The 25043-nt window shown below is 36.3% G+C and overlaps 2 protein-coding genes across 10 annotated transcripts in view; both read right to left on the bottom strand.

The window, feature by feature from the left end:
- ATRX (ATRX chromatin remodeler) overlaps positions 1-3988 on the bottom strand; it is a 314027-nt gene extending 310039 nt beyond the window's left edge. For 3 of the 9 annotated variants that reach the window (XM_081792919.1, XM_081792920.1, XM_081792918.1), the window contains exon 1: positions 3157-3408. Coding sequence is in view for 1 of the 9 variants with exons in the window: in XM_081792918.1 (XP_081649044.1) it covers positions 3157-3176 (20 nt within the window). In the remaining 8 variants the exon portion in view is untranslated. Of the gene's footprint in view, positions 1-2430; positions 2540-3156; positions 3410-3967 lie in introns of those variants that run through there. The other 6 variants (XM_081792914.1, XM_081792917.1, XM_081792916.1 and 3 more) reach the window with 5 other exon arrangements.
- A 13025-nt stretch (positions 3989-17013) lies between these two features.
- The window catches only part of MAGT1 (magnesium transporter 1), a 57814-nt gene continuing 49784 nt past the window's right edge, over positions 17014-25043 (bottom strand). Inside the window, exons 9-10 of the mRNA XM_081793288.1 lie at positions 22432-22522; positions 17014-19048 (exon numbers count right to left, since the gene is read on the bottom strand). Coding sequence (XP_081649414.1) covers positions 19033-19048; positions 22432-22522 — 107 coding nt within the window. The 3' untranslated portion in view covers positions 17014-19032. The remainder of the gene's footprint in view (positions 19049-22431; positions 22523-25043) is intronic.

Genomic DNA, 25043 nt, shown 5'->3' with positions numbered 1-25043 from the left:
AGAATTTAAGACCATGGTGTGCTTGGCTGGCTCAGCTGTGGAGCACACGACTCTTGATCCTGGGTTCAAGCCCCACTCTAGGCATAGAGCTTACTTAAAAACAAATAAATAAACTAAAAAATAAAATGAAATAAAACTTAAGACTAATAATGTTATACTGCTGTCAACTTTTCAAGTAATCAGCTGCCATAAGGATTAGAATGATAAGTTCCATCAAATCTCTAAGACCTTTATCCAAAAATAAATTTAATCTGTCAATCAGAAGCTGATCTTTCATAATGACAAATATTTCAAGAAACAAACCGATCTCATTTAAAATAAAATACATAACAAAAAGCCCTTTAAAAACAATAACAAAACCTTTAAGGACTGAGACACTGATTTTTCAGTGTATGATTCAGGTCATCAGTTTATTTTTGTTCCTTCTTGCCTTTCAGCTATTTTTTTCACCACAGAATCATAGATAACATCTTTTTTTTATAAACACTAGTAAAAATTAGAACTAATCTTTGTTCCTACTTTAAGTGCTCAACAAAAGTTCTAATAAAGGAAAAATCTGTGGAGGGGCACCTGGGTTACTCCATCGGTTAAGCATCCAACTCTTGATTTCAGCTCAGGTCATGATCTCGCAGTTCAAGAGTTCTAGCGCAGCCTGCATCAGGCTCCACTGTCAGTGTGGAGCCTGCTTGGGATTCTCTCTCTACCTCTCTCTGTGCTCCTCCCCCATCTCTCTCAAAATAAATAATCTTTAAAAAGAAGAGAAAATCTAATTTGGATGTAAATTTTTTAAAAAATAAAAGAAAAAAGAAAAATCTGGAACTATTACGTAAAATAAAACTAACAATTATGTATAAAATTGCTCATATTATTTCTATCTCACATTAGAAGAGAATCAAGAGTGATTCAGTATTGTGGGTTAAACTGAATCAAGCACTACCTGTCCGATTATCCTTTGACTATGATTATGACTTGGGATGAATGACACTTCAGCCTGAGACAGTTCTCAACACCCACTTAGAGCTCTTTCACAGTAAATAATCAGAAAGCATCATACATTTTTATATTAACATTAATGTATGTGGTTCTTTACAAGGGGTTTTCTTTTACAAGGGACTCTCCTGGAATTCAATGTTTCAGTTATTCTCACTATCTCATCTGTACATAAAAGGCAAAATACTATTAACAGCTACAAACTTAAAGACCTACAACAAATGACCACAACAGCAGCTAAAATGAACTTCTTCCACTGTAATACTTGGGCTAAATTAAAACGATCATAATCACATTAGACATGGCAGGTCAAGGGGGCATTAATGCTTTGTGGTTAAGAACGTAAGTTCTGGAGTCAAAACTAGGTTCAATTCTAGCTCCACCAATTACAAGCTGTACATCTTTAGTCAAGTTCTTTGATCTCCCTATGCCTCAGTTTCCTACTCTTCTGTAAAATGAGGAACACCAAGTACCTATCCCATAGGGTTGTTTTGAGAATTAAGATTATACAGATGAAGATAAACAATAAGCACTCAATTTTAGTTACAATTATTACTCTTACCACCAAGATCTACAAAAATTCAAGACAAGAGAAAAAAATTGACCCTGGCATAAAATGAATGAAGTCTCCTTTTATGAGACTTTCAGTAAAATACAGAGATTATATTTAATTACAAGGTATACCCTTCCTATATATGAACATGAGCACCTAATAACCAGCCAATAAGTTGTATTGGGTACCTCTTATGTACCCAATACCCTATAAATAAAGGTTTACTGTAGTTGGACCAATTAACACAAATTCAGAAACAGGTTAAAATCTTTACACAGCTAGGGATCTGATAAGAACTAAAGTGTATTTTTTTTCTCAAGGGAAGGAAAACATATTCTATCTACTGTGTGTTAATGTACAAAAATAGACAATATCACAGGCTCATTCCCAAATTCTACATGCTAGGTAAAGTGCTCTAAAAATGTATACCATCATAATACTCAAAGGCACATTTTGCCAATTACCAATGCAATTCTGATCCATGCCCCCTGTAGTTTATTTTGCCACTAGGCACCAAGAATATATTTAAGAACAGAAAAATTACTTAATTCACGAGGAATGAAAAGTCAGATGTCAAACAGCCTGCAAAGCAAGCCAGCCACCTGTGTAAAAGTGGTATACATGTCATATTAACAACCCATATTTTTAGACACTATCAAGAGGCAAATCAGAAGCACAAGAGAAAAACAAGCTCAAACTAATAAACATGCTTGATTGTTAAAAGGAGCCTGCCAGGCACAGTTTCCCTTGGAATAAATCTTACTTCCCATCGACCCACATTAACCTACTCCCCATTCCTCACGGAATAAATTTTTAAAACGTAGGGTCTAATTACTTTTGCTCGAAATTTGCCCAGAAAGTGGAGAAACATTTGAGGTCTGCCTTACCACTCATTAAAGCCGGACTTCACAAAAAGTATACTGAGGTCCTCTGGAAGCAAAACCCTGCGTTAGTATCCTCTTGCCTAGAGATAAATCCAAGGATACCCTTCAGGATCTGGAGTAGAGAAGGAATGTAAAAACCTAGCAAGACCCACCCGTTCACCCCCACAAAAAAGAGCTTGTCCCCAGGGGCTGCAGAAAAAAAAATTCCGCAAAGCCAGGGTATTTCCCGTATCCTGCTATCCAAACGCCACTAAGTCCTCCCAGAATCTCACATCCTCCCGCCCGCTCGCCCCTCCCCCTCTTCCCACTCCCCCCTCCTCCCAACCCCTCTCCTTCCCCACGCAGTTTCCAGGCCCAAAGATTAGGAAGATCGACCGGGATACCAAAACCGCCTCCGACTTAGGGGGGTCTCAATTCCACAGGCACCAAAAAACAAACTAGACGAGCCAACTAAGCTTCACCGGTTAGGGGTGGTTGAAGGAAGCGCTCAACACGCCAGGCCGCGCCCCCCCATCCCCACCCCCACCCTCACCCCCACCCCCACCCCCATTCTGGTTAGAAGCTACTGCCGAAACTCCGAAAACCTCCTCACCTAAAGAGAAAACAAGGTCTCTTTCTGCTAAGCGACATAAAGGCCTAACACACCAAGCTAAAGCATTCCCAAACACCCTGCTCAGAAGGCGCATAGGCCCAGACCGCTAGGACCCGTGAGACGGGGTTGTATTTTACCTCATGGACTCAGCAGTCATGTTTTCGCTTCAACGCCTTGTAGCTTCAACGACCGTAGGGCGCCGCTTTGCGCTCTCCGGCGCCGGGTTACGACAGAAATGTAATGGACTCTTAGTCGTCACTATAGCTGGTGCTGGATCCTCCCCACAGCTCAGAGGCCGGTACCACTGCCCCCGCCGCAGGAGCCGCGGAAACAAAGCGACGCCGCCGCCGCCGCCATTTTGTTGGGCCGAGGCTCAGGCAGAAGAATTGGCGCGTCCTCCCTCTTCCTCTTTCCGTCTCCCATTGGCTACTCCCTCCGCAGCTCAAAATCTTATTGGCCACGGAAATTCACCTTCTTTGGGGGCCTGTTGCTAAGGCGGTCTACGTCATTTGATCCACTCCACCTTCTCATAGGGGTTCCAATTCAGTCCTAATGACCTGAAAGCGCTAGTGACGTATTTTGACTTTATTCTGAAAATGCTTTTTGATCCATCCTCTTTTCTTTCATATATTGACAAAACAATAACAACTTACATTTATTGAGAGTTTACTATATACCAGCACTATACTAATCCTTTATTCGAGTTATCTCATGCAATCCTTATTCTTTTTGAGGCAGACAGACGCTTGTTAACTACATTCTCCAGATGAGGAAACCAAAACACAGTCTCACACTAGTGGAGCCAAAATTCAGACCAGACACCACACTCTTAACCTCTAAACTATATGACCATCCTATATATTTTCTTTCCCATATTCCAGGTTATGTTCAAGTTCTTTACTTTCCTACATGTTTTTTATATATTAATAAGCCTGCCAGCATACTTACAACTATATACACAAGACGAACTTGAGATCTGCATACAATTCGTTCGATATTGAATAAACTGTAAACTGCCATACAGACAGACACACACACACCGACCATTCTCCGAGTCTGATGTGATGTTTAACTCACCAACCAATCAAGGTCTATTTCCTCCTCATCACAGAGGTTTGGCTGGGTAATCGCTAAAACCCTTTCCAGACTTCATGTTCTGTAATTTAATTGTCCACTGGTAATCTCTGCAAGTCACATATCAGTTCTCTGAAATTGAATAGTTTCTAATTTGATTTCCAAATTTATTCTGACATACATGTTTTATTTCATTTTATTTGCTTTTCTTGAAATTTGCAAGTGCTCCTTTTGTATTTGGGTGAAAGAGTTGCTGCTTTCTTCCGCAATTGGAAATAGTGAGCCTGTTTTAAATGGAACGCTTTGATAACTTGATAAGCACAGCAAATTTTTAACTAAGAAAAGTTTGGGTGAACCTGGCTGGCTCAGTCAGAAGAGTATGCACCTCTTGATCTCGGGGGTCATGAGTTCAAGCCCAATGTTGGGTGTAGAGATTACTTAAAAGAAAAAAGAGAGAAGTTTATATATATTTCAAGTCATCTTTTAAATATTCAAGGACTATTGCCAACTGTAGAAACCAGCCTTCCATATCTGGTCTACTAATTTTCTTCTTGTCTTCCGTAATGATAAACATCACTTAAACATACAATTTACAGAAGTTATATTTTCCTCCTGGATAAATGCAGTTAATTTGAAAGGAGATACAAGACAGCACACAATTTTTAAAAAATATTTATTTTTGAGAGACACAGCGTGAGTGAGGGAGGAGCAGTGAGGGAGGGAGACACAGAATCCGAAGCAGGCTTTGGGCTCTGAGCTGTCAGCACGAGCCAGACACAGGACTCAAACTCACAAACACTAAGATCATAACCTGAGCTGAAGTCCGTCACTCAACCAACTGAGCCACCCAGGTGCCCCACACAACTTTTAACCTAGTTCTTGGTGATAAGACTTCTTAACACTAAGCATTTTAACATGACATATTCCACAAACAGAGAAGCATCTTAATAACAAAATTATAATAACAGAAATTTTTAAATATATAACTCACTGTATTCATGAATCATAAGAAAGAGCATTCCTCTATTATTAAAGGATGACTAACAAAGTTTCACTGATATATTATAGTTGTATCACTGTTTTGTATCACTGTCAATAGCTGATTTTCAATGAGTTTCCTTCTACCATATTTTAGAATAAATTCACTCATTCAAATATCACATTTTTCATCAAATTGCCACAGAAATCAACATAGAACCTTTCCTTGGTGTGGTACCTGGCTGGCTCAGTCAGTAGAGCCTGCAACTCTTGATCTCAGGGTTGTGGAATTGAGCCCCACATTGAGTGTAAAGATTACTTAAAAATAAAATCTTAAAAAAAAAAAACCCTTCCTTGAACTCAACCATAAATGTGTAATTTGTGAATTTTCTTGAAAGACAAGGTATATTACCTTTAAGAGAGCAAGTTGGATAAGAAAATAGAGACTCTAATAATTTTTAATAAACACCATCACAAATTCTATTTTATGTCAAAATCAAAATGCTTTGGCAATATCAATTAAATTTTTAAATACATATATCCTTTAATCCAGAAATTTAACTTCTGGAATTTGACCAACAGATATACTCTACATGGGAAAAATGAGATATCCACAAAACTATTCACTGCAGCATTGTTTGTAACATCAAAACTTTGAAAATGACATTGATAGTCCTCAATGGGGAACTAGTTAAATGAATTATGTCATCCATGCAACAGAATACCAAATAGCTCCTTAAAATAAAAAAATGTCAAAAATCAGTTGTGTTTCTACGCACTAAAAATAATCAATCTAAAAAGTAAAGTAATAAAGCAATCACATTTACTATGGCATCAAAAAGGATAAAATACTTAGAAATAAACTTAACCAAGTAGATGAAAGACTTGTACACTGAAATCTATGACACATTGCTAACAGAAATCAGAGAAAATACAAATGAATGGAAAGATATCTCATTCCCATGTATTTCTGGAAAACTTAATGTTTTTAAAATGTTTCTACTAGCCAAAGGGACCTACAGATTCTTTAAATTCTCTGTCAAAATCCCAATGTCATTCTTTGAAGAATTAGACAAAAAAATCCAAAAAGTCACAAGAAAGCTCAAGGGACCCTGAATAACCAACACAATCTTGAAAAAGAGAAGCAAAGTTGCAGAACACACATTTCATGATTTGAAAACATACTACAAACCAGCAGTATTCAAGATAGTGTGGTACTGGCATAAAAGATAGATAAATAGATGATAGATAGATAGATTCCAATATAACAGGACAAAAGGGCCCAGAAATAAACGCTTTCACATAAGGTCAAATGATTTTCAACAAGGTTGCCAAGACTACACAATGGAGAAAGGATAGTCTCTCCAAAAACTGGTGCTGGGAAAATTGGAAATCCACTTTCAAAACAGTGAAGTTGGACTTTTAACTCACAGCATATACAAAAATTACCTAAAATGGATTCAAGACCTAAACCTATACAATTCCTACAAGAAAACATAGGGGAGAAACACTTTAGGACATTGGATTTGGCAATAGTTTCTTGGATGTGACACCAAAAGCATAAGCAACAAAAGTAAAATAGACAAATGAGACCATATCAAACTTGAAAATTTCTGCACATCAAAGAAGACTATAAACAGAGTGAAAAGGCAACCTATGGGGTAAGAGAAAATATTTACAAATTATATTTGATAAGGGGTTAATATCCAGAATATGTAAGGAACTTCTATGACTCAACAACAACAACAAATAACTTCATTAAAAAATGGGCAAAGTCAGTGACCACTCACAATGTGAATGCAACACATCAGTAAAGTACTGGGGTGCCTGGGTGGCTCAGCAGGTTAAGTCAACTTCAGCACAGGTCATGATCTCACAGTTTGTGAGTTCGAGCCCCACATCAGACTCCACACTGACAGTGTGGAGCCTGCTTGGGATTCTCTCTCTATCTCTCTCTCTCTGCCCCTCCCCCACTTGAGCTTTCTCTCGCTCTCAAAAATAAATTTTTAAAAAGTATTACCTTGAGTTAAAGAAATTTAGCATTTACATTGAATATTTTTTAAATCTCATTTTTTAAAATGTTTATTTTTTTATTCTGAGAGAGTGAGAAAGTGTGCAAGAGTAAGTGGGGGAGGGGCAGAGAGAGGGGAAGAGAGAAAATCCCAAGCAGGCTTCTCACTGTCAGCACGGAGCCTGACTCCGGGTTCCATCTCACAAAATGTGAGATCATGTCCTGAGCTGAAATCAAGAGTTGGACCATTCAACCAAGGGAACCACCCAGGTGCCCCTAAAATCTCATTTTAAAGAAAAGGTGCTATTAGGGCAAAAAAATGTTGGATGATACATCCAAAGGTATGAAGACTAGATATCTTCAGGTGATATGTCTGAGTGATTTTTTTCCTGTTTTCTATTTTTCCATTTTCTCCAAATTTCCTACAATGACAATATACTATAAAGTTGATGTGAGAAAGTTAAATAATTTTAATTGTTGTAAGCAACAACAGAACTATCAATTTTCTGCCAGCAAATATGAATTCAAGTAACAATTATGCCAACATAAACCTTAGCTCAGTATTGTTTTAAAAAAGTGCTTTCTCTGGGGCACCAGTGAGTCGGTTAAGCATGCGACTCTTGACTTTGGCTCAAGTCATGATCTCATGGTCCGTGAGTTCAAGCCCTGCATCAGGCTCATTGTTGACAGCCTGGAGCCTGCTTGGATTTCTCTCTCTCCCTCTCTCTCCGCCTGCTGATTCCCCCCTCCCCACTCACACTCTATCTCTCTCTCTCAAAATAAATAAACATTTAAAAAATTTTAATAAAAAAAGTACTCTCCCTCAATTCCAATCCTGTGGTTAAGCTTTCTGAGCTTTCTACCTTAAAACCTTAGTAGTGTGTTTTTCATAAATGCCCTTTATCAAATTGAGAAAGTTCCCTTCTGTAACTAGTTTTCAGCGTGTTTTTATCATATGGGTATTGAATTTTGTCAAATGCTTTTTCTGCATTTTCCTTCATTCTATTAATATGGTATATTACATTGATTTAGTTTTGTATCACCATTGCATTTCTGGGATAAATCCCATTTGGTCATAGTGTATAATCCTTTTAATATGCTGCTGCATTTGATTTGATAGTATTTTGTTAAGGAGCTTTGCATCTATATTTATAAAGAGTATTGTACTTATCTATAGTTTTCTTTTTTTGTGGTATCTTTCTCTGTGTTATCACAGTGATGGTGGCCTCATAGAATGAGTTAGGAAGTGTTTCCTCCTCTTCTAATTTTTGGAAAATTTTGACAGGGATGGGTGATAATTCTTTATTAAATGTTTGTAGAATTCACCAGTGAAACCATGTGGTCTGGAGCATTTTTTGGAAGGTTTTGGATTACTGACTCAATCTTACTTTTTATAGGTGTGTTCAAATTTTCTATTTCTTTTTGAGGCTTCTTTGGTAGTGTGTCAAATTTTTTCAGAAATTTGTCCATTTCATTTAGATTATGTAATTATATGGCATACAATTATTCATAATATCCATTTTAATCCTTTTTTTGATCTGATATTAGTAGTAATATACTGTTTCATTTCTAATTTTAGCAATTTAACTCTTCTCTCTTATTTTCTCAGTATAAACCTTTGTCAATTATGTTGATCTTTTAAAAAAAAACATTTGAATTTGTTAATTTTCTCTATTGTTTTTCTATTCTCTATTTTGTGTGTCTTCATTCTAATCTAATCTTTAGTATTCTGATAGATTTTGTTATAATTTATTCTTCTATATATTTTCTATATCTAGATTATTCTATACCTATATATACCTATTTCTTATTTTCTAGTTACTTAAGTTATAAAATTAGATTATTAATTTAAGATATTTCTTCTTTTTAATTTAGACATTTACAGATATAATTTTCCCTCTGAGCAATACTTTCACTAATTCCCATGTTTCTGTATTTTCTATTTTTGTTTTCATTCATCTCAAATTATTTTCTAAATACCCTTGTGATTTCTTCTTTGACCCGTTGATTGTTTAAGAGTATGCTGTTTAATTTCCTCATACTTATGAATTTTCCAAATTTCCTTCTGTTACTGAATTCTAGTTTTTTCTCATTGTAGTCAGAGGAGATATTGTTTAGTGGAGTGTTCTCTGTAAGTCCATCACTCCAGTTGGTTTATAGTGTTGTTCAAGCCCTCTATTTCCTTAATGATCTTCTTTCTTGTTTTATCAATTATTAAAAGTGGAGTACTGAAATTTCCAACTATTATTGTAGAACTGTCTGTTTCTTCCTTCAATTCTATCAGTATATGTTTATAATTATTATATTCTCTTCAGGGATTGACACTTTATCAATAAATAAGGTCCTTTTTGTCACTTGTAACAATTTTTTAAAGATCATTTATTTCAAGAGGGAGAGAGAGAGAGAAGGAGGGAGAGAGAGGGAGGGAGGGAGGGAGAGAGAGAGAGAGAGAGAGAGAGAGATAGAGAATCCCAAGCAGGCTCTGTGCTGTCAGCACTGACCCCAATGTGGGGCTCAATCTCACAAACTGTGAGATCATGACCTGAGCCGAAACCGAGTCGGATGCTTAACCAACTGAGCCACCCAGGCCCCCCTAAAACAATGATTCTATACAGCTCCATCCTTCCCCTTTTATGTTGTTATCATCAACTAATATCTTTATGCATTGTGTTCTCATTAACATAAATTTATAATTATTGATTTATGCATATTCTCTTTAATCATATGGGATAATAAAGAGGAATCATTAACCAAAAATGCAGTAATACTGGCTTTTACATTTACCTGTGTAGTTACATTTACTAGTGATCTTAATTTCCTCATATGGTTTTGAGTTACTGTCTAGTGTACTTTAATTTTGACCCAAAGATCTTCTAATGTTTATCTATTTTTGAGAGAGAGAGAGAGAGAGAGAGAGAGAGCGAAAGAAGAGGGGCAGAGAGAAAGAGGGAGACACAGAATCCAAAGCAGACTCCAGGCTCTGTGGGCACAGAGCACAACACGGGGCTCGAACTCACGAACAGTGAGATCATGACTTGAGCCAAAGTCGAACCTGAGCCAGCCAGGCACCCTGACCTGAAGATCTTTTGATCTACTAGAAGCAAGTTCTCTCAGCTTTTGTTTTATCTGGGAATGTCTTAATTTTTCCCTCATATCTGAAGAATTGTTTTGCCAATTCTAGAATTCATGGTTAATATATTTTTTCAGTACTTTAAATGTCATCCCACTGCTTTTTGACCTCCTTTGTTTCTAATGAAAAATTGGCTGTTAATCTTATTGACAAATCATTTTTCTCTTGGCACTTTCAAGTTTCTCTATCTGTCTGCCTGTCTTGGTATGGATCTTTTTGAGTTTATTTTACTTGGAGTTTGGTGAGCTTCTTAGATGTGTAGATTCATGTCTTCCATCAAATTTGGGACATTTTCAGCCATTATGTGTTCATATATTCTTTCTGCCTTTTCTCTCTCTCTTTTTTCTTCTGCCAGAACTCTCATTATGTTAATTGTCTTCTTCTATTTTTCTTTCTGCTTCTGCAACTGGATGATTATAATTGACTTATCTTCCTGATTACTATTTCTTTCTTCTGCTTGCTTAAATGTGTTTTTGAAGTAGTAAATTTTTTTCATTACTGTATCTTTCCACTCAAGAATTTCCATTTGGTTCTTTTTGTGATATCTATTTCTTTATTTTTTCCACCAAGACTAATATCTTTTATTTTTCCAGCTTTATTGAGATGTAATTGACATATAATGTTGTATACAAGTAAGATATACATGATTTGATACACGTTGTGAAATGTTTACCATAATAAGGCTAGTTAACACATCCTTCACCTCACATAATTACCATTTTGTTGTTATGATCCATCTCTTTATTGATATTCTATGGTGAGACATTGCTCACCTGATTTTCTTGAGTTCTTCGAACATGGTTTCCTTTAGCTCTTTAAACATATTTTAAATACCTGGTTTAAAGTCTTTTTTCTAGTAAGTATAATATCTAGGCTTCCTGAAGCATAATTTCTGCCAATTTCTTTTTTTCCATGTGAATGGGCCATACTTTCTTATTTTTTAATGTCTCATTTTTTTACTGAAAAATGGACATTTTGAATATAGTAATGTGGTATCTCTGGAAACCAGGTTCTTTTCCTCTCCCAGGGTTTGTTGTTGTTCATTGTAGGTTGTAGTTCTTGCTTAGTGAGGTTTCTAAACTACTTTTGTATAAGTAGTGTGTGCTGATTGTTGCCACTGGAGCATGCTTTTAAACTGTTTTTATAAAGACTGAATTCTTTGTCATGTGTGGATCCTGAAGTCTGTTTCACTAGCTTAGTGGTCATTTAATGATTTGTGAGTTGATTTCCTTAAACATATGGAGGCAAAAGAAAAGAAAAGAAAAGAAAAGAAAAAAGAAAAGAACTCTCTTGATCTTTGCAGATTGGATTTGTGTTGGTGCAGTCCTTCAACACTTAGCCAGTGTGCTTACAACTCTGCCTTAGCTTTCAATTCCTGCTCACAATGAGCATAAAGATCAGCCAAGGGTGAAAGCTCAGAGAATTCCTAAGTCTTTTCTGAGTATGCATTCTGTTTTTGGTATATAAAATTTTTATTTCTCTAAGTGTCTTCTCAGATTTTCCTCCCAGACTTTTGGTGCAGTTGTTTCTCACAACTGCCATGTTTTTCCTCAGGCAGCATTGGCTTCTTCATTTGTCTTTCAATATTTTCAAGGAACACCCTGTTCATAACTGTTTTTCTGCCCTGAAAGACTTCTGAGTTAGGCAAAATTGAGGCAAGCCCCTTGTGTCATTCCTTCCAGGAACACACAAACAGGTCAAAATAGACAAACACAATATTTTGGGAACAAAATCTGTTCTGCTCTCTCTGGGACCAGCTACCTACACTGGGAACACAGGGTGAATTCAAGACTCTGACACACCAGAGTGGGGAAATCAGGCAAGGCTAAAATAGCACAAAGCTCTCCTACTATGCTTAAGTTGACTTTTCTTGATTCAGCATTCACTTGGTTGCTTTTTTTTTTTTTACATTTTTTAATGTTTATTTATTTAATTTTTTAAATGTTTATCTTTGAAGGAGAAAGTGACAGTGTGAGTGAGGGAGGGGCAGAGAAAGAGGGAGACACAGAATCCGAAGCAGGCTCCAGGCTCTGAGCTGTCAGCACAGGGCCTGATGAGGGGCTCAAACCCACGAACTGTAAGATCATGACCTGAGCTGAAGTCGGACACTCAAATGACTGAGCCACCCAGGAGCCCCTCACTTGGTTGCTTTAAACCTTGACTATTTCCAGAGTTCTGACAACAGTGATACTGACAGTTTTGCTCATTTTTTTCATTGTTTCTACAGAGGGATGGGCCCTTTAAACTGTTTACTTTGCCATCTTCTGTCTTGGTTATTTTTGGCCCTTCACATTTGCATATAAAATTTAAAATCAGCATTTCAATCTTCACACACTAAAAAATCTGCCACAATTTTTACTGGAATTGATGTGAAAATTGAGAGCATTATAACACTGAATTTTGAAATGTATGAATAGGGCATATCCTTTATTTAGGTGTTAATTTCTGTCAATGTTTTGTGGTTTTCAGTATATGTTTTGCCTATCTTTTATTACATTTATTCCTAATACTATCTTTAAAAAATTTTTTTTAATGTTTTTATTCATTTTTGAGACAGAGAGACAGAGCATGAGCGGGGGAGGGGCAGAGAGAGAGGGAGACACAGAATCTGAAGCAGGCTCCAGGCTCTGAGCTGTCAGCACAGAGCCCGACGCGGGTCTTGAACTCATGGAGTGTGAGATCATGACCTGAGCCGAAGTCAGACACTTAACCGACTGAGCCACCCAGGTGCCCCATATTCCTAATACTATCTTAATCTTAATTAACATTTGACAGAACTAGCTAGCTAGTCACTATGAAGGGATTCTATCCGATACCTTCCTTCTGCTGAGCTTTTGGGACTATAATGTATTATGTATGCTACTACAGCAAAATGGTAATACTGATATTTTAGTATTTATATTTTTATATTACCAAAACGTTGGTATTTTATAAAAATATGAGATAAAATTGTCACAATAGTCTACATGTTGTCCTCAGATGTTACCCCTCAAAACAGGCCAGGAACAAAGATTAAGGATTCTTTGTACTTCCAACTTGAGTCTTGGAAATAGAATGATTAAGAAGGAAAATCTCCATTAAAAGAGGTGGGGAGAAGGGCGCTTGGGTGGCTCATTTGTTTAAGTGTCCAACTCTTGGTTTCAACTCAGGTCATGATCTCATGGTTTGTGAGTATGAGCCCTGCGTTGGGTTCTGTGTTGACAGTGTGGAGCCTACTTAGGATACTCTCTCTCTGCCCCAGCCCTGCTTGCTCTCTCTTTCTCAAAATAAATAAACTTAAAAAAAAAAAGAGGTGAGGAGAGGTCAGCCTTGTGAGAATGAATCTAACCTTTGAGGGAGAAAAGGGAAAGGAAAGAAGAGATCTAACCACAGAGGAAGAGAAGAAGTTGGGTTTTCAGGGGTTGGGCCTAGAAACCTCCCTCCCTCTTTTTTCCTTTTCTCTTCAAATTTCTCTACTATCTTCTCTTTCTGTTTCTCTAGTTTCTTCACCTCAGTTGTAATAAGATTCTATGGGAATTGGATGGAGGTCCAAATTGGTTGTAAGGGAAATATAAATGACTAATAAATAAAAGATGTTCAGAGTTACTAATAACTTGGAAACTGGTAATTGAAATGAGATACGTTGAAAGAATTTTAAAACCAGAAAAGGGATAAGAATGGTAGGAATATTTTTAAAGTAGTGCATTTTGTTATTTTAGAAGTTTCCAAGTACCATGTAACTCTGGGTATGACTCAGGATGTAAATGAATCTGACTTCATGTATTTTTAAGGCCTCTTTTACTTTTATTTTTTAATGTCTATTTATTTTTGAGGGAGAGACAGCACGAGCGGGAGAGGGGCAGGGAGAGAGAGGGAGACAGTCCAACTCATGGATCAAACCCACCAACTGCAAGATCATGACCTGAGTTGATGTCGGACGCTTAACCTACTGAGCCACCCAGGTGCCCCTCTGACTTCAGAGTTTAAGTACTGAAATGATACTATACCTACAAGAATATTTTGGCATTTAGGTGGGGGCCGGGACCAAAAAAAGAGAATATTTTGGCATTTCAGTACCTTAAAAATCTATCTTGTGTGGGGCGCCTGGGTGGCTCAGTCGGTTAAGTGGCCAACTTCGGCTCAGGTCATGATCTCGCCGTCCGTGAGTTCGAGCCCCGCGTCCAGCTCTGTGCGGACAGCTCAGAGCCTGGAGCCTGTTTCAGATTCTGTGTCTCCCTCTCTCTGACCCTCCCCCGTTCATGCTCTCTCTCTGTCTCAAAAATAAATGTTAAAAAAAAAATTAAAAAAAAATCTATCTTGTGAATTATTCACCTTTAAAATTTCAATTTCTGTCACAGAAACTTTTCTCTTTGCCTCCCACCCGAACCCCAAGAAAGTGATTAAGCCTTTATCTGTACCCATGATATAACATATATTCTCCCACTAACACATAGGGATTGCATTTGTTTACATGTTTATTTCCACCACAAGACTGCAAGCAACTCAAGAGCAAGGACCTTTTTTTCTTTATTCAATCAGTGAAACTTTACTGAGCATGTACTATGCAGGCATTTTAGAAAATGAGCATACAAAGATGAGTAAGACAATACTCCTGTTCTCAAGGAACTTACTGTTTAGGGGAGAAACCCAGCAATTAGAGATAGACTAACAGAGATGGCATGCACTAAGTAAGAGAGGAGGGGTATAGATCCAAAAGTGGGAGGTCAGGAAAACTTCCGAGAAATTATGTTTGAACTGTGTTTGAGGGGGAGAAAACATTTCATTAATTTTATTTGAAGATCACAAAAAGAACTTTAGACCTGAAGTTCTCTAGCTACAACTGCTGGCCACAGAGCCATGGCGAAGCATCATAAACTGGAAGGTTCAAACCAAATGGATCATTTCTGAGTCTGGATTTTGGGTGATGCCAACACATCTTAATGAGTTTTTTTTCCAGCTGGAAGTCATTGTTTACAAAGCACTCATTGGAATATACTAATCACCACTGATTGTGAAGGCAGGGTTTATCTGAATGTCCTTAAATTGTTGCCCAAAAGAGCCTGAAGACCATGCTTCAACATTTTAACCATGAGTCACATTCTATCCAGCTGTACTCATATTTTCAGGACAATGGTGAAATACAAAGTGGTGTCAGTGAGGATATGCCAGTATGGGGTTGGAGCCAAGGCATTAGTATTTTAGTTGTGAGATTAGTATTTTAGTTTTGAGTTGTGGTAAAAAAATATTTTATTTTTTATTTTTTTAAAGTAAGCTCTAGGCCCAACATGGGGCTTGAACTCATGACCCTGAGGTCAAGAGTCACATGCTTTACTGACTGAGCCAGCCAGGTGACCCTAAATTCTACTTTCACAGATTAAAGGGAGTCTATTGAAACTCCTCCCTTCTTCTGAAGCCTACATCAACCATTCCAGGGAAATGCCTCTCCCATCAGGACCCTTCATCCAGGGTCTAGATGTCAGGAAACAATCATAGACTATGGTTTCTATGTCTCCAGGGAGTAACTCGCATCTCCCACTGAAACCTAATCCATAGGAAATTTGCAACAAAATTGGAAACTCTGTAGGCATTTCCTTAGAATAACCTTCAGTGAACTGCATCACCTCTCTAAGTTAGATTTTCTTTAACAGTCAGAATAAAGGGGCTGATTAAATGGTCCCTTTGGCTTTGACTTTCTATAATATTAGCATACTATTACAGTTGTTGATTTCATCTTTGGTCATATTTGGGAAGAACCTCTTTAAATCAAGATCTGATATTAACTTACTGGTTTCAAGTAAATCCTTTCTAGATTTTTTTCTAAAAAATATTTCAATGCATATGAAATAACTTGCACCTATAATGGCCTCCACAGCATTTCAGAGCTTCTTCAGAACTCTGACTACAAAACATCCTACATTTCAATTGATTTAATTCGATACCAAACCTGAATATCACAAATTATATGTATTCAAATTTTAAATACATGTATCTTTAATATTTTGCACCTAAAACAGTGGTGCTGGAAGGTACATTGAGGTGATTTAGTCCAATGCACTCACATTAGAATAAAGAAACAGGTCCTGAGAGAACCTATTTCAAGTGACTTGCCTATGGTCACATAGCTAGACAGAGAGTAAGGAAGGACCAAAAGCTGTTTAAAAGCCAGATCTCTCTACTTCCTGTCCAATGTTCCCATTCCATGTTTGCAAATGTACTGTTGCCCAGTCTCATATAACTTGATAATCTGTCTGGGTAACTTTCAAATCAATTATTCAGTACAAAAACGTAATTTGCCTAGTCACAATGTTCATAGGGACAAAACTAGATCAACCATTTATGACAGCCATTCATCTATTAATCTTGGCTGTTTTGAATCTAATAGGTGACAACATTAATGAAAGATAACATATGAAATCCCAGAAGAATGTATCTCAGTTTAGAAATACCTAAGGGGGGGCACCTGGGTGGCTCAGTCGGTTAAGCGTCCGACTTTCGCTCAGGTCATGATCTTGCAGTTTGTGAGTTCGAGCCCCACGTCGGGCTTTGTGCTGACAGCTCAGATCCTTACTTCAGATTCTGTGTCTCTTTCTCTCTCTGCCCCTCCCCCACCTTGTGCTCTGTCTCTCTCTGCCTCTCAAAAATAAATAAATGTAAAAAAAAATAAAAAATAGAAATACCTAAGGAAATTGGCTTATCAAATTCACTGTCATTAGGACAATAAGAAATTCAATTATAATCTCAAAATGAAATAATCTAATATTACAATTCTAATTTAGTGTTTTAAATTCACCCCTCTTTACATGTTAATCAAAAAACTCAGAGTAGATTGTAAAAGTTTATTGATATGGTCAAAAAGCAAATAGCCAGACATTTGGTTATCTGTGCTACTACAATGTCATTTTGAATAGTATTTTTAAAATGCATAACAAATAATATTTAAAACATTACTAGAAAAGTAAATTAAGAGTCTACTTTAAGGCACTTCAGATGAAAGCAAATTTCAAAGTTTCCATAAAATTAACTCTATTCTAAGTTTAGTAAACCTGCTTTCTACAGATTTTAGCTAGAATGTAACTTTTCTCCCTGCACAAGAAAAATGTGCTATAAGGGAGACAAAACAAATAAAAAAAAGTGCCATTCTTTCAATGCTCATGGCACATTATCTGGAGCTATACAGATTACATGGCAGTAGTATTACCCTGGTCAGTTTGTACAAATCAGGGCATCTTTATACAAGTCTCGTAAGAATCACAGCATAAATTTATTTGGCCTGAGACAATTACAAGAATAGCAGATAAGGAATCCAAAATCACACAATTTACAGGGAAGTAATTACCAAAAAGTGAATCCACTAAAGGGGAAATGGTCAACTGTATGTCCCCACCCACCAAATCTTCAAACAAAAACCCTCATAAAATGTTTCTTCTTAGGCAATTATATCCGTCTCTTCTGCAAATCTCTTTATATAAGACTTTTAGACCACATGGGAGTTATTAGATAGTAAATAGTAGGCAAAGTATTATTTTAATGTAATACTTCTAAGATTGCTTTAAAATTTTTTCACAATCGTAATTATCATATTTCCATAATAGTGGAATTTCAGGATATTCTTCATAGCTATAGGAAAGGTTATGGCTAGATCTAACGATAACTTTCATTCTTTCATTCTTCACATAAATTTGGTTAGCATTTATGGTTATTTCCACTGACAGAAAAAAAGACAAAACTCAAAAACTCTTCAAATATTTACTGTTTCTCTACTTGAGGTGTGGGAATGAAGGCTAAAATAATAGCAAAAACAGAACTGTCAAGAAACAATTTACTTTCCATTCACAGGCAACAACTCAATTATGTCAGGATGTGCTTCTTCCAGTCTAAGGGAGTCCTTCTCCTAAATACAAGGGTTAATGAAATATGTTGTAACTGTAATACAGAAATTGACTTAACCAGATGAACCTATTTTTTTCTCTAAGGTACAAATGAAATAAGCAACAATCTTTAATTTGCAGAAACATTTCAGACAATTTTTAAGTAACACTGATTTTAGCACTAAGCTACATTTTTATTAGAGTGGAACCCACCGTAAATAAAAGAAATTAAGGAGACAGAATAAACCTGAAATCTTTCCAAATAAAAATAGTTAACAACACATTCATGCAGAAATCATAATCCTGTATTTAGACTTTTTAATATCTATAGCTACCACAAAGCATAACTAGCACTGTATTTCAGCAGAAAACATGAAGGAGGGGGAGGACTGGCTAGTCTTTTCTACAGGTTAGATATGTACTCTAAACAATATTGTTCTATTTTCATAAGCTTGCATAGCACATATTTCCCTGCCCAAAAGGAAAGATGTGCAAAGTATACACATCCATGCAAAGATGGAAAAGCTAAAACTGGATTCCTGATACATTTATCTGTAATAGGCATATGTAGGAACACCTGGTCAGTTCTTTTTTTCCCCTAATTTTCGGTAAGATAATATAAAATCAGATAGCCAAAAGCTTACTAAAGCAGTTTTGAACCTTGTTCTAATTAAAATGTAGTAGTTATAAAATTTTTATAATGTACTTAATTTTACTAAATTAAATGTTACATAAAGTTCATCAGGAAGGGAAGGTTAGGAGGAGAATTGTATCCAAAATACTTCATGGTTTTGACAAGAAATTGCTTGTTAAGGCACTACAAATCTTCTTTGGTTAAATGATTAACTATTTAAATCAATTGAAAAAAAAAGAGGTAATACAAAATACACAAATTTCATTCTTTACAACACACACCCATTTTTCATTTTCCAATTTCCATTACTCCAGTGTCTACATATCTCTGGAGTCCTTTTTAACTCATCAGAAAGCTGAAATAAAAACATTAAACAATATGTTAGTCTTTGAAAAAAAAAAGGGCTTTTTTTTTTTTTTTTTTTTTTTTTTTGAGAAACAGAGAGTGTGTGCACACGCAAGCGGGGAAAGAATGGAGGAAGAGGGAGAGAGAGAATCCTAAGCAGGCTCCATGCCCAATGTGGAGCCTGATGTGGGGCTCAATCTCATGACAGTGAGATCATGACCTGAGCCAAAATCAAGAGTGGGATCTTAACTGACTGAGCCACCCAGGCACCCCACAATAGGCTTTAATTCTAACAAATACTGTTATCTTGATTTTAACAGACAAAAGAGCATTTGGGTGTATGCATAATAAACTTTGAGTATTAATACCAAAAGTGAGAAACACCGAGATACTGAGATGGTCTTAGGCGAGAAGGAAATAGACATAAACTTAAGTTAAAATATGTCATGAAGAGAAATACTGATTAATAACTGAATCAACCATGGTGATGAAATAAAGCAATAGAAATCCCAGCGAGATTGCCCTTGTACTCCATTCAGTATTCTATAGAGGAGAAATTATTTTAAAATATATATACACAGAAGAATAAAATTATAAAGGTAGAAGATTATAAATCAAAAATCAAAGTTCGGGTAGGTTTTGTTTTTAAAATTAAGTTTGCCAGCATAAATATCCATCAACTGATGAATGGGTAAGAAGATGTGGTGTGTATATATATATATATATATACACACAATGGAATATTACTCAGCAGCCATAAAAAAGAACAAAATCTTGTCACCTGCAAAGACATGGATGGAGCTAGACAGTATTATGCTAAGTGAAATAAGTCAGTCAGAGAAAGACAAATACCATATGATTTTACTCATATGTGGAATTCAAGAAATAAAACAAACAATGGGGTGCCTGGATGGTTCAGTCAGTTAAGTGCCTGACTTTTCATCTTGGCTCAGGTCATGGTCTCACGGTTGTTGAGACTGAGCCCCACATTGGGCTCCATGCTGACAGTACGGAGCCTGCTTGGGATTCTCTCTCTCCCTCTCTCTGTGTCCCTCCCCTGTGTGTACTCTCTCTCTCTCTCTCTCTCAAAATAAGTAAATATTAAAATAGAAAGAAAACAAATGAGCAAAGGGGAGGGAGAAAGAGGGAATCAAACCAAGAAAGAGACTCTTAACTACAGGGAACTGATGGTTACCAGAATGGAGGTGGGGGGAGAATGGGTTATATAGGTGATGGGGATTAAGGCGTATACTTCTTATAATGAGCACCAAGTATTATATGGAAGTGAATTACTAAATTGTACACCTGAAACTAATATTACACTGTATGTTAACTAACTGGAATTTTACTCACCATCAAAAAGAATTAAATCTTACTACTTGCAACCACATGGATGGAGCTAGTGTATTTTGCTAAGCAAAATAAGTCAGTCACAGAAAGACAAATACCATATAATTTCACTTATATGTGGAATTTAAGAAACAAAACAGATGAACATAGGGGAAGGGGGAAAAAAGAGAGGGAAGCAAACCATGAGACTCCTACGTCTAGAGAACAAACTGAGGGCTGATGGAAGGGAGGTAGTCGGGGGATGGGCTAAATGGGTGATGGGTATTGAAGAGGGCACTTGTGATGAGCACTGGGTGTTATACGTAAGTGATGAATCACTAAATTCTACTCCTGACACCAGTATTACACTATATGATAACTAAAATTTAAATAAAAATCTGAAAAATAAAAAAAGAAATAAAATTAAGTATGTTTGCAAGAAAAAATTCAAAAAAAGATTGATTTATGTTGTTCATTGATCAAAAGAATCTAGGACTGTCACAATATAATCAATCAACCAAGGAGCTGTTCAAAATTACCTACTGCAAACATGTGTTAAAAGTAATATGAAAAATGAATTTGTCTCTCAAAAATATCACTTGATATACTTTATTTTTAGTGTTCATAGTCCTTTATACAACAGGACAATGTTGTATTGAAAGAACAGGAATTATGGCAACTGGTACTCAGATTATAAAACTAACTCACAACATTCCCCATTATGTAGGTACACATCTCATGGCTACTAACAGAATAAAATCGAGAATTTACAACCAGGACAGTAATTTCTTCCCTGAGCCTTAGAGATCTCTATGAACATTTCAAGCCAATTAGATCTTCTTAAACACTCTTTCTTTTTTTGTTGTTGTTTTATAGTTTATTTATTTTGAGAGAGAGAGAGTGTAAGCAGAAGGGAAGAGAGAGCCAGGCAGGCCCCATGCTGACAGTTCCTCAAACACTCTTTCTTATACTCTCCATAAACTGGATTCTAGGGTACCTCGATGGCTCAGTTGGTTAAGTGTCCGACTTTTTTTTTTTTTTAACGTTTATTTGTTTTTGAAGGAGAGAGAGACAGAGCATGAGCAGGGGAGGGGCAGAGACAGAGGGAGACACAGAATGTGAAGCAGGCTCCAGTCTCTGAGCTGTCAGCACAGAGCCTGATGCAGGGCTTGAACTCACAAATCATGAGAGCTGAAGTCGGATACTTAGCCGACTGAGCCACCCAGGTGCCCCAAGCATCCGGCTCTTGATTTTGGCTCAGGTCATGATTTCACTGTTCATGGGGTTGAGCCCCCATGCTGTTAGCACAGAGCCTGTTTTGGATTCTCTCTCTCCTTCTCTTTCTGCCCCTTGTCCCTACTCATGTGCTCTTTCTTTCTCAAAATAAATAAAAACCTTAAAAAATCAAAATAATAAAAAAATAAACTGGATTCTAATGAAATGTTCTGTTTATGCCATCTAAAGAGCCTTGAAAAGTAGAGGTGAGAAGTTTTAAAATAACATTAAAAGATAATTTGCTCGAGGGTGCCTAGGTGGCTCGGTTGAGCGTCCAACTCTTGATTTTGGCTCAGATCATGATTTTGCATTTCGTGGCATCAAGCCCCATGCTGGGCTCTTTGCTGACAGCATGGAGCCTGATTCGGATTCTCTCTCTCCCTCTCTCTCTGCCCCTCCTCTGCTCCCTCTCTCTCTCAAAATAAAAAAAAAATAATAAATAATAAATAATAAATAAAATAATAATTTGCTCCTCAAGAGTAAGTAGAGTATGTGGACAAGGCATAAAACAGTCTAATCATTAAGTGTTTTTAGATTTTTAGATTAAATTAGGTGATGTCAGAACAACCCTCAAAGATATTCCTGAGAAGAGAAATCACATACTATTGTCCATTATATCATAATTTTCTTAAGTTAATTTTTATATGCAACATATCTAAGTTAATGCCTATCTCTGCTTTAGAAGTTAGACTAGTTTGGAGGTAAAGAAAAACAAATATTATAAAGCAACATTAACTCTAATCATTGTTAAGTATAGGTAATCACTATGTAAATATAAAATAATCATACCTATATGGATATCCATGATATTTAGATCTGAAAATAGACAGCATCCAACTGAAGAATAATACAACAAGTACAATACCAGCCACACACATTACTGGAGAAAAACAAAAGGAGAGCAAAATGAGCAGGTTAAGCAAAATAAAAAACTGGGGCACAAATTTTAGTCTACAAGAGTGAGAAGGAAGGGATATAATTTACTGGTAAATTGCGGTTTTCCAAAAATTTTCATACCTATTCTTTCTTTAAAATTTTTTCTAAAGTTTATTTATTTACTTTTGCGGGGGGAAAGGGGCAGAGAGAGAGGGAGAGATAGAATCCCAAGCAGGCTCTGTGCTGTCAGCACAGAGCCCGATGTGGGGCTTGAACTCACGGTCCGTGAGATCATGACCTTAGTCGAAATCAAGAGTTGGACACCCAACCGAGTGAGTCACCCAGGCGCCTCCATACCTATTCTTTATCTTCAGGATTCTGCCTTCCCATTTAATTTGAACCATTACAATATAATAGAGTAGTTCCACTTATACATTTGTGCAATTTAGTTGTATATAATATATTCCTTTAAAATTATCACAGTCAAGAAATTAGTGTTAGAAAGTTCTACTGACAAGGAAATCACTCACTAAATTCCTTTTAAACCCTTAAAAGTGGCCTTATTGTATTGATAAATATTGATTTAAAGACATCTGATAACATCATTGTGACACCCTCACTTGAAAGTACTTTATTTATTTATAGGTAACTACACTGCCTAAATAAGGTACTCATTCAATACGGATGCCTCATTTGAATAATGAGGGGGAAAATACTGAATCCTAGCTCTAAATTCATAGCTCTCTACATTCATTTCATATGCTCTGATTTGGCATAGCCGTTAACGACCTTAAATCTGGATGCTGACCCCACAATGCTCAAGTATGATTCCCATAACTTGAGGCTCTTTGAGTCCTGCGAATAACACTGGCTAAAAAGCACAGAGGTGGGGATGTGGGAAAGCATGTGTGCTACAGCAGAAGTTCTAGGGAAACATACTTATTGGCCAACACAAAAAACAGCTTTTAGTTATCTTATACTTAGGGAACAGTTTTTTTTTCCTTTTTTAAGTTATCACATAATATGATTAGGGACTAAAATGTAAATGTTAAAGGGGCACCTGGGTGGCTCAGTCAGTTAAGCATCCGACTTCAGCTCAGGTCATGATCTTGCAGTCTGTGAGTTCAAGCCCCATGTCAGGCTCTGTGCTGACAGCTCAGAGCCTGGAGCCTGCTTCGGATTCTGTGTCTCCCTCTCTCTCTGCCCCTCCCTCACTTGCACTCTGTCTCTGTCTCTCAAAAATAAATAAACATTAAAAAAATTTTTTAAATGTTAAATATATTTTTTCTGAGTATTAACACATGATCATTGTAGAAGTTTTTTTTATCCAATTAAACACACACATACATGTATATCTATATCTATATCAATCTATATATAAAATCAGTCTGTGTATGTTTGTATTCTACTTTTTTCATGTAACATATCTAAAAGTGTCTAAGACAGTTCTGGTATAAAACAAATGTTAAATAAGTGCTTATGGTTATTATTTGTATTATTTTATTAGGTTAGAACCTTAGAAGTAGATCAAATTGTGATTATTTTAATATATGTCACCAAAATACTTTATAATTTAAATTCATGCCACCAGTGTAGTACCCAGAGGGCCTATTCCCAATAATGGATACTGAGAAAGGCAAGTTTTTAAGTCAGGCAATGAAAGGATGTATACTGACTAGATAAAAAATTGATACATTTGTTCTGCTTTTGCAATATGTGAAGATTCATTTCAATTCAGAAAAATAAGAATCTTCTAAATCTGAAATCCAATGTCATCATCTTTTTTCTAGAATAAAAAGTAGACTTTATTTAGTGAGTTTAATTTGATAACATTTAACTCTGTAGTCATAAAAGTAAAACTCTGATTTAAAGTTATTTTATGTAAGTAAAATAAAACTACATTGCTAGCATTTCTTTGCAACAAGTACCCATGTGTGAATATTTTAATATATAAAAAGTTCACCCAAACCAATAGAAAGAGTTCTAAGACTCTAATAGATTAAATAGCAAAAGTCAAAAAGGCTTTTTACAGAAGGGAAAACACAAACAGCTAATAAACATTTAGAAAAATATTCAACTTTACTAATAACCAAAGAAGTACAAAATAATATAAAGTTTCCCCCTCATCTGATTAGCAAACACACACACACACACACACACACACACACACACACAACCACACACACAGATTTTTAATGAGCTTAGTTTAGCTAATGCTGACAAAGTTACTGTGAAACAAGCATTCTTTTTTTTTTTTTTTTTTTGGAAACAAGCATTTTTAAATGCCACTAGTAGGAATCTAAACTATCAGAACATCTGGGGAAAGAGTTTGGCATCATCAGTTTAAAACATCGAGAGAATTAAAAAATACACAGGACCATACAGTCATTCAACTTGTAGGAATCTACCTTCTTTTTTAATGTTTATTTATTTTTGAGACAGAGAGAGACAGAGCGTGAGCAGGGGTGGGGCAGAGAGAGAGGGAGACAGAATCCAAAGCAGGCTCCAGGCTCTGAGCTGTCAGC

Source organism: Panthera onca, chromosome X, assembly GCF_046562875.1.
Source record: "Panthera onca isolate mPanOnc1 chromosome X, mPanOnc1 haplotype 2, whole genome shotgun sequence".
In the NCBI taxonomy this organism is placed as follows: Eukaryota; Metazoa; Chordata; class Mammalia; order Carnivora; family Felidae; genus Panthera; species Panthera onca.
Note: the sequence above shows the minus strand (reverse complement) of the source record. Positions and strands in the feature narration are given on the sequence as shown.